The sequence below is a fragment of the Mobula hypostoma genome, chromosome 27, assembly GCF_963921235.1.
Source record: "Mobula hypostoma chromosome 27, sMobHyp1.1, whole genome shotgun sequence".
Classification (NCBI taxonomy): Eukaryota; Metazoa; Chordata; class Chondrichthyes; order Myliobatiformes; family Myliobatidae; genus Mobula; species Mobula hypostoma.
Genome location: NC_086123.1, coordinates 19326511 through 19342035, shown reverse-complemented (window position 1 = coordinate 19342035; position 15525 = coordinate 19326511). Strand labels below are relative to the sequence as shown.

Genomic DNA, 15525 nt, shown 5'->3' with positions numbered 1-15525 from the left:
GCCAGAGTCCAATGAATTTTGAAAGATCATTACTAATATCTGCACAATCTCTACCGCTACCTCTTTCAGAACCCTAGGGTGCATTTCATCTGGCCCAGGTGACTTATGTACCCCTAGGTCTCACTTCTTTTCCCTCACACCTTTCAACGTCTGGCACGCTGCTAGTATCTTCCACAATGAAGGCTGATGCAAAATACTGATTTAGTTCATCTTCTAGCTCCTTGACTCCCATAATTATTTCTCTGGCCTCATTTTCTAGCAGGCCTATATCCACTCTCATCTCTCTTTGATTTTTAAAAAATTTAAAAAAAAATTATTTTTATTGAAGGAATGACACAATACAGAAAATATAATGGATTACATTTTCCTCCATTTTGCTTTAGTATCGTACCCCCAAAACAAACCTCCCCCCACCCGCCCTCCCCGAACATATCATGGCAGCTAATATATTTACAGCACAACAATTCAGAAATACAAATACGGATATTTCACAACCATACCCCCACACTACTTCAAGATGATGGCTCACACACATCTGCAACATGTCAGATGATCCAAAATACACTCATATTTACAATTCATCAACCACCTGTGAGGTAAATTATAAGCGTGTTAAATGAGAGGCAACTTCCCAAGTACAATCAAATGCCCTCAACTAGTAGGTAACTCCTTAAGACTCCCAAAATATGATAAGAAAGGTCCCCATTTCGAATAGAACTTTTTCACAGACCCCCTCAAAGTGAATTTAATCTTTTCTAATTTCCGAAAAAACATTACATCTTCTAACCAAGCAGCAGCAGTTGGGGGAGTGGCAGATTTCCAAACCAGCAAAATTCTCCTACGGGCCAATAGCGATGTAAATGCAATGATATCCGACTGGCTTGCATTTAAACCCAAATCATCATCTGCTACACCAAATACAGCTATAAGCAGGCAAGGTCTCAGTGTCACCCCCAAAACCTCACTAATAATTTTAAAAACCAGTGCCCAATAGTCATCAAGTCGAGGGCATGACCAAAATGCATGTACTAAACCAGCCGGAGAGAAGGAACACAGGTCACAGCCAGCATCTGTCCCAGGGTATATGTCTGCAAGTCTGGCTTTACTTAAATGTATCCTGTGTAAAACTTTAAATTGTATGAGCCCCAGTCTAGCACACGATGATGAGAAATGAACCCTTTTCAATACTTTTGCCCAATATTCCTCAGCCAGATCCATACCGAGGTCATCCTCCCACCTACTCTTAGTTTTGTTTAGATCTTGAACTCCCAAAGACATCAACTGAGAGTATAGTTCAGAGATCAGCCCCTCATTGTTAAGGCTAAGAGTGAATTTTTCCCATTACATAGCAGGTGGTAGAACAGGAAAAGAGGGAAATTTTTCCTTGACAAAGTGGCAAATCTGCAGGTATTTAAAAAAATGATTATGCGGAAGGCCATACTTACCGTGCAGGTTATCAAAACTATCAAATGTGTTATCAGTGTACAAATCCTTAATGCGCATAAGACCGTTCAAACCCCATTGTCTGAAAGCTGAATCGAATGTGGAGGGAGGAAATAAATGGTTTTTATGAATGGGGCCCAAAACTGAAGCTGATATGAACTTATAGTGGCAGTGAAATTGATTAAAAATTTTGAGGGTGGAGAGCACGACCGGGTTAGATGTGAATTGAGAGGATTTCAATGGAAAGGAAGAATACACCAAAGCTGGGAGAGACGAGGAGTGGCAAGACTGTGACTCAAGCAGGCACCAGATTATATCTGGCCGGTGAAGCCAAAATAATACTTTTTGAATGTTCGATGCCCAGTAATAATGAATAAAGCTGGGAAGACCCATTCCACCTACATCATGACCTCTTTGGAGAGTGTGCTTATTAACCCTTGGGACCTTATTTTCCAAAATAAAGGAGGTTGTAGCTTGGTCGACTGATTTAAAAAATAACTTAGATAAGAAAACTGGCAAACACTGAAACAAATAGAGAAATCTAGGAAGTATAGTCATTTTCACTGACTGAATCCTCCCAACTATAGTAAGGGGTAAACTGCGCCATCTCTCAAAATCAACCTTCATTTGGCTAACCTGAGGCCTATAGTTAGCTTCAAACAGAGATGTAAAAGAGCGAGTAATATGTATTCCTAGGTATACAAAACTATCTTGAGATAAAGGAAAAGGCAAGGATTCCTGTTGGATCTGTAGGGCCAAGTTATTAATGGGAAAGCATTTGCTTTTTTGCAAGTTCAGTTTATAGCCAGAGATGGCTCCAAATTGACCTAATAATGACACAATAGCAGGACTACTACCTACAGGGTCGCTAACATAAAGTAAGAGGTCATCAGCATATAGGGAAACACGGTGTTCCATGTCCCCTCTTCTAACACCTTGAAATAATGTAGTTGACTTAAGTGCAATAGAAAGAGGCTCAATTGCAATTGCAAAAAGAAGAGGGGACAATGGGCAGCCTTGGCGAGTGCCACGTGTTAATGGGAAATAGTCAGATCGAAAATAATTTGTCTGTATACATGCTAAAGGTGAGTGATATAATAGCTTAACCCAAGCTATAAATATTCTGCCCTTTCCAAATTTCTCCAAAACACTAAACAAGTATACCCATTCCACTCTATCAAATGCCTTCTCCACGTCCAAGGTGATAACAACCTCTGGACTTGGAGAATCACTGGGTGAATAAACCACATCAGCTAGTCGATGGATATTAAAAAAAGAATAGCGATTTTTAATACAACCTGTTTGATCATCTGAAATTATCTTGGGAAGGGGACGTTCTAAATGACATGCAAGCACTTTAGCCAAAATTTTCACATCTACATTCAAAAGTGAGATGGGGCGATATGATCCACGTTGAGTTGGGTCCTTGTACTCTTTAAGAAGTAGTGAAATAGCTGCCTGTGAAAGAGAAGGGGGTAAGGAGCCGTTCTCCAAAGATTCCTGAAACACTTCTAGAAGGACCGGTATGAGCTTATCCTTAAATTTCTTATAAAATTCTATTGGATAACCATCAGGACCTGGAGACTTACCACTCTGCATAGCCATAATGGCTTTATTAATCTCTTCCTGCCCAAGAGCCCGACCTAGGTTCTCCACCTCTGGTTCAAGAGTTGGTATTTCCAAATTATCAAAAAAAGTTCCATATTTGTTTTATCTGAGGGGATATACAGAGAGGAATAAAAAGTTGCAAAGATGTTATTAATCTCTTTTGGATTGCTTGTCAAGTTCTGGTGCGTGTCTCTTATCTGGGGAATAAGTCGTGATGCAGCTTGATGTTTCAACTGATGAGCCATAAGCCGGCTCGCCTTGTCACCATATTCATAATAGAGGCCACGTGTCTTAAGAATTAATTGTTCTGATAGGTTTGTAGATAGAAGATTAAACTTCGCTTGCAAATCAACCCAGCTTTTATATAATTCCACAGTGGGTGCCTCAGAGTATTTTCTATCCAGGTCCAAAATAGATTGCAATAACACTTGCATTTCCTTCTTACGCTCTTTATTGGCATATGAAGTATAAGATATTATTTGACCCCTCAAGTAAGCTTTTAAAGTTTCCCAAAGTAAAGAGTACGATACCGACTCAGTTTTGTTAGTCTCGAAGAATGTGTCAATGTTAGCCGATATATAACTACAAAATTTCTCATTAGAAAGCAAAAGGGGGTTAAGTCTCCACAGAGGCCGCCCTCTAACGTTTAAAGGAAAACATAGGTCCAGTTTCACGGGCGAGTGATCAGATATAACTATAGCAGTGTATTCAATTTGTCTAATCATTGGTATCAAGGAGTTATCTATAAAGAAATAGTCTAGCCTGGAATAGGAGTGATGAACATGAGAGAAGAAAGAGAATTGCCTAACTGATGGATTCAAAAGTCTCCAAGGATCCATATAACCATTTTGTTGCATAAACATTGAGAAGGCCTTTGCCATACCAGAAAATGTTCCCCTAGGGCAAGACCTATCAAGCAGTGGGTCAATAGCACAGTTCAAATCTCCGAAAAAGATTAGCTTATGTGTATTCAGATTAGGTATTAATGACAAAACCTTATTTGCAAATTGGACATCGTCCCAATTAGGAGCATAAACATTTACCAAAATAACAGGTATCTGAAAGAGAGAACTAGAGACTATAATAAAGCGACCATTGGGGTCACTGATTACATCAGATGGTGTGAACTGCATTCTTTTGGTGATTAATATTGCCACCCCCCTGGACCTACTATTAAATCTGGAATGAAAAACCTGACTAATCCATGCTTTACGAAGTCTATTATGGTCCTCCACTCTTAAATGTGTCTCTTGTAGAAATAGTATATCTGCTTTTAATTGTTTCAGATGAGAGAAAACTTTAGCTCTTTTAACCGGACCATTGAGCCCCTTTACATTCCAAGAAATAAACCTCACAGGGTGGCCTCCATCAGCAGTGCTCACGTTAACCATATCAAAAGGCACACAGGGCCTACAATCCAAAACAGTGCGAGGGCATAAGTTGCACACAATAATGCACAATGAAAAGAAAGTCTGATCAATCCGTAACACACAAAAAAATAAACTGCCATGGTAATCCCCCAAAACACTCCCCCCACCCCTTTACACAAACAACAAAAAACCCAATTAACCCCCGAAACCTAGATCTACCTCCCCAATTGAGGATGATCGCAGGCAGTACCCGACAAAAAACTTCCAAGGTGTTCCCCAGACAACCCAACTTTCAATCTAATCTAGGGTGGCTCCCCTCCTTAACATTTATCCTATCACTTATACTACCTTTAATATAACATATAGGCTAAAGATGACACAGGTCAAGCTAAGCATTAAAAACAAAAAAAAACACTGGGCAACTTAAACGCCCGAGATACAAATCCCAAATATTTACATTTTGCTGGTTGAAAGTTTTTGTTAATCAGTTTCGGCAGCATAGCAGTTCGACCCGATCGCGTTCCACAAATTAAACTGGAAAAAATGAACAAAGAAGTGGATTGTGAAAATTAACAGTTTGCCTCAGCATGAGGCCCCTTCCATGCTGCATGAATAACCTAAAAAAAAAGTCATTGCTCTTCTCGTTCTTCCTCTCCCCAGCGTGAATGGTAAAACTCTTTGGCCGCCTCTGGTGTATGGAAATAATGCTTTTTAACTTCATGCACGACCCGGATCCGGCTGGGCAGGATACAAGAGGCCAAACCTGACCCCTTTCCCGTAAAGCAGGGATTTCACCTCCTTGAAAGCTGCTCGTTTTCTCCCCAGCTCCGCACTGAAATCTTCATTAAAAAAACACGCGGTGTCCGCGGAAATACAGCTCCTGCTTCCGTCTATTGATGATGCGTTGCTTATCTTGAAAGGAGTGAAAGCAAACCAGGAACGTTCTTGGTCTCGTTTGCTTGGCTCCAGAGACACCGGATGGTTTACGTCCGACTTGGTGAGCATGCGAAAGCATGAGAGGACTTGGGAAAAAATTTGTCCCCAGCACTTTGTCAAAAAACTCGGTCATAAATTTAACAGGGTCTGAACCTTCCAAATTTTTAGGAATGCCGACCACTCTCAAATTGGGTCTCCGCGACCGATTTTCGAGGTCATCTAGCTTTCCCTTCAAAAATGCGTTTTCGCTCTGCAACGCTGCAATGGCGGCTTCGGCGCTCAGCAGGCGGTCACTGTAATCATTCAGGCTGTCTTCAACCCCACGAATGCGTTCATCGTGTGACTCATAAGAAGGCATAATTTGTTCCATGGTAGCAGTCACTGGTGATAAAGCATCTTCAAGTTCTCTTTTTAGGGCAGAATGCACTGCTTGCGTCATGTCAGTAATAAGTACTAAACGAAGCCTCTCCAAGTCATCGGGTAGGGCAGGTCCGGGTCCAGCTCCAGGAGCGTGCACCGACGCCATTACTGTAACATCAGTCTGCTTGCTCGAGGCTTCGCTATCTTTTTCCCCAGTTTTACTTCGAAGGTACATTCTACTTGCCATTTCTATGTCCGCGTTGTTCACAATGGTAAATATTCAGTTATCTCGAGCATACGGCAAAGATAAACAGGTAGATTTTCAATAAAAATCAGGAGCCACACTCATACACACCAACTCACTCCATACTCGACCCCGGAAGTCCTCTGTTTTATTTTTTACATACTTGAAAAAGTTTTTGCTATCCACTTTAATATTGTTTGCTAGCTTGTTTTCATAATCATCTTTTCCCTCCTAATGATCTTTTTAGTTGCTCTCTGTAGGGCTTTAAAAGCTTTCCAAACCTCTATCTTCCCACTAATTTTTGCTTTGTTGTATACCCTCTCTTTTGCTTTTACATTAGCTTTGACATCCCTAGTCAGCCACAGTATTCTGCCATTTGAGTATTTCTTTGTTTTTGGAATACATCTATCCTGCACCTTTCTCATTTTTCCTGGAAACGCACACCATTGCTGCTCTGTTGTCATGCCTCCCAGCATCTCCTTCCAATTTACTTTGGCCAATCCCTGTCTCGTACCACAGTAATTTTCCTTACGCCACTGAAAAAACTGCTATGTCAGACTTCACTTTCTCCCTACCGAATTTCAAGTTGAACTCAGTCATATTGTGATCACTGGTTCCTAAGGGTTCGTTTACCTTAAGCTCCCTAATCACCTCCAGTTCATTACAGAACACCCAATCCAGTATAGCTGATCCCCTAGTAGGGTCCACGACAAACTGCTCTAAAAAGCCATTTCAATAGGATCATACATATGGTTGTACAGTAGAGAGCAAAGGGAAAGGTAAATTATTTTTAATATATACATTTTAGGAGGCATTTAGACAGACATATAAGCAGGCAGGGAATTGGGGAAGATAGACTGCTTGCAGGCAGTTGCGTAGTTTAAATTGGCATCACGGTTGGCACAGATGTTGTAGACAGAAGGACTTGTTCCTTAGTGCTTTACTAGTCCATGTTCTAAATATGTAAATGAGAAGGTTTTGTCTAAAGCAGGGTCTCCTGACCTTTATTATACCATTAGATCCCTGCCATTAACCGAGGGGGTCTCCGGACCCTAGGCTGGGAACTCCTGCTCTACAGGGAGCTTTAGGATCAGAGTTCTGTCGGAGAACCTGCTCTCTCTCAGAGCATACTGCTGCCATTCAGGATGATTCTAACAGAAGCTTGGCCCTTAAAACTTGCACCAGATAATTTGGGCCTGAGCACACTGTGTGCAGCATTAGTGAGTGTCAGACTCATTCTGGTAAGGTCCGGCTTCTGTCAATTGTAACTTGTCAAATGGTTTTACACTGTACCCTATTTCCTCTCCACACCCTTAAAAATAAATGGATCTTTAAATGAGAATGAAAATTAGTTTTTTAATTTCATTCCAGACTTTTTTTCATTGGCTAAATATTCTTCCTTACTTCCAAAGGTTCACTACTGGGAGTTGGACTTACTGATGGATGCCTTTACATCCTCGATGCAATTACTCTGATTGATGAGCGTTCAGAACCTTTCCACTATGCCAAAGATGCTATTACTGACATTGCCTTCTCGCACGACTCAAGTTACCTAGCAACGATTGTGAGTTGAAAAATCCATTGAAGAAGCGGATGCTACTTCTAAATTTTATTGATCATGCTAGATATAAGATAGGCTTTGTACAATTAAATAAATATCTTAGACTATTTAGTTTTATTCTTCTCTTTCAAATATCTTGATAAAGAAACAGGTAATATTTCTGAGCCTGCTCCCTTGAATTATTCCAGTATCGTCTGTGCCACCGAATATGAAGAAGGGTGTGATTGGTACTGAAGTCAATGACCACCTCAAAGGTTCAAAGATCCCGTTTCATGTCAGAGAAATGTATACAATGTACATCCTGAAATGCTTTTTCTACGCAACCGTCCGTGAAAACAGAGAAGCGCCCCAAAGAATGGACGACAGTTAAATGTTAGAACCCCAAAGTCCCCCCCAGCTCCCCTCCCTCCCACACATAAGTGGCAGCAAGCAACACTCCCCTCTCCCCCTACCGGCAAAAGAAACCATTGGCACCGAGCACTCAAGCATGAGCAAAACAATAGCAAAGGCACAGACTTGCAGTTACCCCAAAGACTTGGTGTTTCACCTGGTATACGACATACCACAGGCTCTCTCTCTCTCCCTAATAAGGGAGAAGGAGGTGTCCCTGTTTTTCCGTTGAGTGGGGAGACATAACAACCGACTCACGGTTTAGGATGTTGAAAGTCCGTTTCGTCGCTTTTTTCGAGCTCTGTGCCAGAAGATCTTAAAGATCTCAGGTCTTTGGGCACACAACGAGCAGATATCTCAACTCCCCCGACAACACAGGGGTCTCCTGCCGTGACACCGGCCCTCGATCCACCCGTCTCCAGAGCCCCGAGATCCTAGGCTTCCAAACCCAAGCCGGACTCTTAGGCCGAGCCCTTGGCGTGCCAAACAACATCGGTTGGTTATAAAACCCCGCGAGCGGGTCCCATTCCCGCAAAGAACCGATTTAGCGTGTAACTCCAGGTCAGGGTCTTCCAGAGAACCCTGAAAGGGGAAAATAAAGATATTAAAGATGGAAATAGAGCTGTTTCCGAAGATGCAAGCAGAGGAGTTGCCATCATTACTTATTTGTCTTGTTGGCATTGAGGAACAGAAATGTGTTGATTTGCAGCAGAACTACAGTGCAATACATAAAGAATTATATAAATTGCATTAAGAAATTTATATAAAATTAAATAAGTAGTGGAAAAATGGAGCAAAAATAGCGAGGTAGTGCCCATGGTTAGTTCATTGTCTGATGCCGGAGGGGAAGAAGCAGTTCGTAAAGCTCTGAGTATATGCCTTCAGTCTCCTGTTCCTTTTCTCTGATGGTAGTAGTAAGAAGAGAGCATGTTCTGGGTGACGGGGGTCCTTAATGATGGAGCTGCCTTTCTGAGGCATCGTCTTTTGAAGGGGTCCTCGTGGCTCGGGGGGCGGGTGCCCATGATGGAGGTGGCTGAGGTTGCAATCCTCCGCAGCTTTACTGATCCTGTGCACGGGCCCCTCCATACCAGATAGTGATGCTCTCCACAGTAATCTGCAGAAACTTGTTAGCATTTTTGGTGACAAACCAAATCTTCTCAAGCTCCTAATGAAATATAACCGCTGATGTGCCCTCTTCAGTTATGATAGATCTCCAGAGATGAGGACAACCAGGAACTTGAAACTGCTCACCTTTCCCACTGTTTATCCCTCAATGAGGACTGATGTGTGTTCCCTCCTAAAGCCCACAATCAGTTCCTGGGCCTTAACTGATGTTGAGTGCAACGTTGTTGTTGCATCGCCACTTAACCAGCCAATTTATCTCACTCCTGTACGTCTTCTCATCACCATCTGAGATTCTACCACAATAGTTGTGTGATCAACAAATATTTAGATAGCGTGTAGAGAGAGTAAAGCAGCGGGCTAAGAGTGCATCGTTGAGAAGTAATGTTGTTGATTGTCAGCGACGAGGAGATGCTGTTTCTAATGGGGAAGTCAAGGATGCAGTTGCACAATCTGGCATTATAAAGGCAACTCGCATCATCTTTCTTGTAACTAAAGTATTGGAAAAGAGCAAATCTACTATCTGAAAATTTTCAGTGAAACACCACAAGTTGTGCTTTACAGGGGAACAGCAAATTTGAAATTGTTGCATAGACTAGTTGATGGAAGTAAGATAGCTAGTTGGGAGAAGTTATAGTTTAACATGGTTAACCATTTAAATAAAGAGCTTTATTGAGATGACTATTGGTAGCTTTACCTGGTTACAGTATTAACATTTAATTTCCAATTTCTAATACTGCTACATTCAGATTAGATTAGATTCAACTTTATTGTCATTGTGCCGAGTACAGATACAAAGCCAATGAAATGTATTTAGCATCTGACCAGAAATGCAAAGAATAGTGTTATTTTACGAAATAACTGTGAATAAAAAAAGTGCTACAGCACACAATTGTAAAAGTACTGAGACAGTACAATACGGATGCAATTCAAAGATTTCGAGATAAATTGTCTAATAATTTATTTTGTCCAATGACCAATTAATTCCCGATAAATAAAAGATCTTGGATAACTCAACAGCTCTTGCATTTTTGTTGCAGGATAGTAAAACCACAGTGACAGTGTTTCATTTTGTCAAGAATTCATGGATGTATCTAGGAAGGCAAAATGCACACTTTAAACCAATCAAATCTCTCATGTTTGGGATGTATTTGGATAGTAACCAACCCAGACTACTATCTATTGGAGAGGACAGAGTACTGGTAGGTGAATGTTTGATGCTTGAACTTGGATAGAATCTTTTATGAGTTTAAAAAAAAAGCACACACTTTCAGATATAATCCAGGATGTTAAAGGAAATGCTAATGTGTGCAATAAAACTGTAAATATCATTTGGTTGGGAATAATTGTCTCTTGATGACTAGCAAATTAGAAACCAAGTAAGAAATACACAGTTGTGCTGCTACGATCATAAATCTGATCGCCTGGATCCCTATTTAATGAAATTAGCTTGTTTAGACTATTTAAGCAAAGTATAAAATTAAGAAGAGAAATAAAATCTTTGCAGATGTTTCATCTTTTTAAAAATGATGCTGGTAGTGATATGTTTCCAATATCGATTCATTTAGTAGATAATGCACATCTGGAGTCTTCTCAGAATTTACGTAATCCTGAGCACTGTCCAAAGATTTCGTAATTAATAGCATGGATCTGACAATTTCTTCTGCAACTATTCAGTTTCTAAAATTTTTTAATCATCCTTCATCATGTTTTCTACTCTATTCTTGATAGTTCGCTTTGTACTTGTTACCATTCTATGTCATCCATTTGTTTTATGTTTACTGTTATTTTTGTTTCTGCCATAGTTTTTAAGATAAAAACACAGTGATACAAATAGTAGCTGTAGACCTCATACAATAAATTCTGTATTTTCACTCCTCAGGTAGAGTATGATCTGGCTAATAGTACTGAGGGTGATCTGCGGATCTTGTGCAGTGACAGAATGGAACAGAGTGCCGTACCTACATGCATGGCCTGGTATCCACCCATTGATAAAGAGAGCTTCATTATCACAGCCAACAACCAGTATAAGCTAAAACTCTACAATTCCACCACCAAAATGTGCAGGTTTGTTAAACCCATTTATTCAGACATAGCAGAATGAATCCTTTACTTAAACATGAATCCTTTCAAGGTTACTGCCCTGACAACTGGATTTTGCTGATGGTTCACTTCCAAACAACCAACAAAAGATAGATTATGTTTTGATTCAAAAGCATTTGGAATTCTCTACTGTAGCAGTCATTCAAGGCTAAGATAATTTTTTTTGAATTGAGAAACAAAGAATGTAAATTGGGTGGAAAAATGCATTTGAGGCACTGGAAGACTCATTATTTTTTTTGAATGACAAAGGAAACTCAAAGAGTATTGAGCTTACTGCTGGTACTTTCTATGTTCCTAATATTATTTTATTTTACACTTTTTGTTTTGCCATGTTAATTTTACCTAAAAAGAATCGATGCCCATTCATATATAATTTCAAGTGGGCTTCATTTCCTTTGTCCTTGCATTATATGAAGAAGCCAAATTTTATCTTCCTTTGTGAGTTACTTGTTAATCAATATAAATTCCCACTTATTTGCTATGAGGTTAAATAAAATCTGATGGCTTTTTTTTGAACACTTAAACACATGATACACATTGGCATCTTGCTGTTCATTTATTGTGATGCGTTTAAGTTGTTTCTTTCTCCACAGGAAGACAGTATTGAGTCCAATCTATGGATCTCCTTTGAGGAAGATGGAAATCCTCCCTTTCTCAAGCAGCAGTGAATCCAACGTTGGTTACTTAGCCTACATCACAGATGACAAGGTATACAGTTATCCACTATAATAACTGCCTCCTGTGATGCAATTCTCAGTTTTCACTTCAGAAGATAATATTTATGATATTCTTTTTAGGTAACTGCAAGGTTCTGAAAATAATTCTTCATGAACATTATAGTTCAATGCCTAATTACGTTCATTTGAAATGCAGTCGTTAGATCACATTCCAGATTTTTCTTGTTGTTATTTGTGCTGAGCGATCTTCAGTGCAGCAAAACTATCACTAGACAGGGGAGCTGCTAACAATAATAACAGACGCCACTCTGACCTTTGACCACTTCTCCTTACCTGCTATCACCTCCCTGGTGCCTCTCCTCCTTCCTTTTATCCCATGTTCCGCTCTCCTATTGGATTCCTTCCTCTCCAGCCCTTTGACTTTGCCACCTATCACCTGCCATCTTCTTACTTCATCACCCCCCCGCCCCACCAGCTTCTTATTGTGACATCTTCCTGCTTCCTTTTGTGTCCTGATGAAGGGCCGTGGAGCAAAATGTCGTCTGTTTTTTCATTTACAGAGATGCTGCCTGGCCTGCTGAGTTCCTCCAGTATCTTGTGTGTGTTGCAACAACAATTCCCCTCCTTGTTACCATACCAGGTGACTTCTCCCAAACAAATCTGCTTTGAAAACATGAAGGGAAATAAACCTACTAATGAAAAGCTGTTGTAAGCAAAATAATTGAAATAATTTATCATTTAGCTTATGTATTTAATTAAGATATTAGTGAATCAGTTCGTTTGGACTTGGATGTATTAGCATTGTTTGACAATGACTGGTATGGCTAATTTAATAATTTTACTCTTTTTAAAAAAAGCTACCAGACATTTTTATTTAGCTTTTCTAGTGAAAATCCCTTGATAAAAGGCTTAAGCATCATCCATTTACTCTAGTCTCACAGGGATTTCAGAGCTTTGATTTTGATTCATAAGTGATATCGTCAAAGTCAGAATTTATTGCCTTATATAAGATGATAGTACCTTGGGAAACTTGGGGAATAAATGTGTTTTTTTTTGGAGAATGATTGAGGGATTTATTTTGAGAACCTAAGCTCTTGGAGGAGCTGACATACCAGTGTATTGATCTGCTGATTGCTAATATAAAGATATACATTCCAAAGCCGTACAAGTTAGGGTTAGTAAGTTGTAGGCATGCTATATTGGGGGCTGGAAGCATGGTAACCTGTGAGCTGCCCGGTATAATCCCCATGATTATATTTGACAGAAGTGATGCATCCCAATGTATGTTCCGATGTACAGTATATATGACAAATAAAGCTAAATCTTGTATCTTTTAAAAATATACATATGAAATCTGAAGTTGTACTTTCTTGCCTTGTGTTATCTAGGTGGGTTTACAAACCCTACCACTGGACGGAAACCCCCACAAATCCTGTGCTCTCATCTGTCACGGAAATACGGTGTCCAATGTTGCTTGCTCCTATGATGGTTGTTATATTTTCACAGCAGGAGGAGATGATTGTACTGTGCATATGTGGAAAGTTGACCTGGCGTAAGTACATTAAGTGTGTCGCTTCTAAGGAAAAATTGTTCTTGATTATAGCGTCGCGGTATCATTGCGGTTTGTGCAATGCTGTTTCAGCTCGGGAAGTTCCAGAGTTCAGAGTTCAATTCCGGCGCGATCTGTAAGGAGTTTGTGCGTTTTTCCCATGAATCCCGCCTGCATTTCCTCCGTGTGCTCGGGTTTCCTCCCACAGTCCAAAGATCTACCAGTTAGACTATAAAACGTAGGAGCAGAATTCAGCCATTTGAACCACCGAGTCTGCTCCGCCATTACTTATTATCTCTCTCAATCCCGTTCTCCTGCCTTCTCCCCATAACCTTTGACACCCTGTCTCATCAAGAACCTATCAACCTCTGATTTTAATACACTCAGTTACTTGGCCTTCACAGCCGTCTGTGGCAATGATTAACCACCCTCTGGCTACAGAAATTCCTTCTCATCTCTATTCTAAATGGACGTCCCTCTATTCTGAGACTGTGCCCTCTGGTCCTTGATTCACTTACTATAGAAACACTCTCTCAACCTCCACTCTGTCTAGGCTTTCCAATATTCTCCAGGTTTCAATAAGATTTCCCCTCATTCTTCTGAACTCCAGTGAGTACAGGCCCACAGCCATCAAACACTCCTCATATGATAACATTTCCATTTCCAGAATGACTCTCGCGAATCTCCTCTAATGCCAGCAAATCTTCTCTTAGGCAAGGGGACCAAAACTGCTCCCAATAAATCAAAGTGAAGTCTGACCAATGCCTTATAAAGGCTCAGTATGACATCCTTGCTCTTGTATTCTAGTCCTCTCAAAATGAATGCTAACAATGCATATGCCTTCCTTACCACCATCTCAACCTGCAAGCTAACCTTTAGGGAATTATGCACACGGGCTCCCAAGTCCCTTTGCATCTCTGATTTCTGAAATTTCTCCCCATTTAGAAAACAGTCTAACATTTATTCTTTCTACCGAAGTGCATGACCATTCACTTCCATGCACTATATTCCATCTGTCGCTTCTTTGCCCATTCTCCCAATCTGTCTATGTCCTTCTCCAGACTCCCTACTTCCTCAACTCCACCAGCCCCTCCACTTATCTTCATATCGTCTGCAAATTTGGCCACAGAGCTATCAATTCCATCATGCAAATCCTTGACATAAAACATGAAAAGTAGTGGTCTCAACATCAATCCCTGCAGTACCCCACTAGTCACCAGCAACCAATCAGAAAAGGCCCTTCTATTCCCCCTCCTTGTCTCCTGTCAGTCAGCCAATCTTCTATCCACGCTAGTATCTTTCCTGTAATACCATGGACTCTTATCTTCTTAAGCAGCTTCATGTGTGGCACCTTATCAAAGGCCTTCTGAAAATCCAAGTAAGTAGTATCCACTGACTCTCCTTTGACTATCCTGCCTGTTATTTCCTCAAAGAATTCCAACAGGTTTGTCAAACAAGATTTCCACTGAAGGAAACCATGCTAACTTTGGTCTATTTTATCATGTGTCTCTTAGTACCCCAAAACCTATCCCTAATAATGTACACCAACACCTTTGCAACCACTGAAGTCAGGCTAACTGGCCCATAATTTCCTTTCTTCTGCCTCCCTCCCTTCTTAAAGAATGGAGTGCCATTTGCAGTTTTCCAGTCCTCCTGAACCATTCCAGAATCTAGTGATTCTTGAAAGATCACTACTAATGGCTCCACGATCTCTTCAGCTACATATTTCAGAACCCTGGAGAGTGGTCCAGCTGGTCCACGTGACTTATCCACCTTCAGACCTTTCAACTTGCCAAGCGCCTTCTCTTTGGTAATAGTAATTACACCCACTTCTACCCTCTGACACTTTCACACTGTTAGTGTCTTCTACAGCGAAGAATGATGCAAGATGCTTATCAAGTTCATCTGCCATTTCTTTGTCCCCCATTGATATTCTCTAACCTCATTTTCCAGTGGACCGATATCCACCCTCACCTCTCTTTTACCCTTTATATCTGACAAAGACTTTTGGCATTCTCTTTAACTTTCTTGGCTAGTTTTCCTTCCTATTTCACCTTTTCTCTCCTTGTGGCTTTTTTAGTTGCCTTCTGTTGGTTTTTAAAAGCTTCCCAATCCTCTAACTCCCCACCAATTTTTGCTATATTGTATGCCCTCTCTTTTGC

General features: G+C 40.5%; 1 protein-coding gene across 1 annotated transcript in view; it reads left to right on the top strand.

Annotated features, from left to right (window-relative positions):
• cfap251 (cilia and flagella associated protein 251) overlaps positions 1 to 15525 on the top strand; it is a 65839-nt gene that overhangs the window by 36697 nt on the left and 13617 nt on the right. Inside the window, exons 12-16 of the mRNA XM_063034202.1 lie at positions 7374 to 7525; positions 10075 to 10240; positions 10921 to 11101; positions 11731 to 11845; positions 13203 to 13366. Coding sequence (XP_062890272.1) covers positions 7374 to 7525; positions 10075 to 10240; positions 10921 to 11101; positions 11731 to 11845; positions 13203 to 13366 — 778 coding nt within the window. The remainder of the gene's footprint in view (positions 1 to 7373; positions 7526 to 10074; positions 10241 to 10920; positions 11102 to 11730; positions 11846 to 13202; positions 13367 to 15525) is intronic.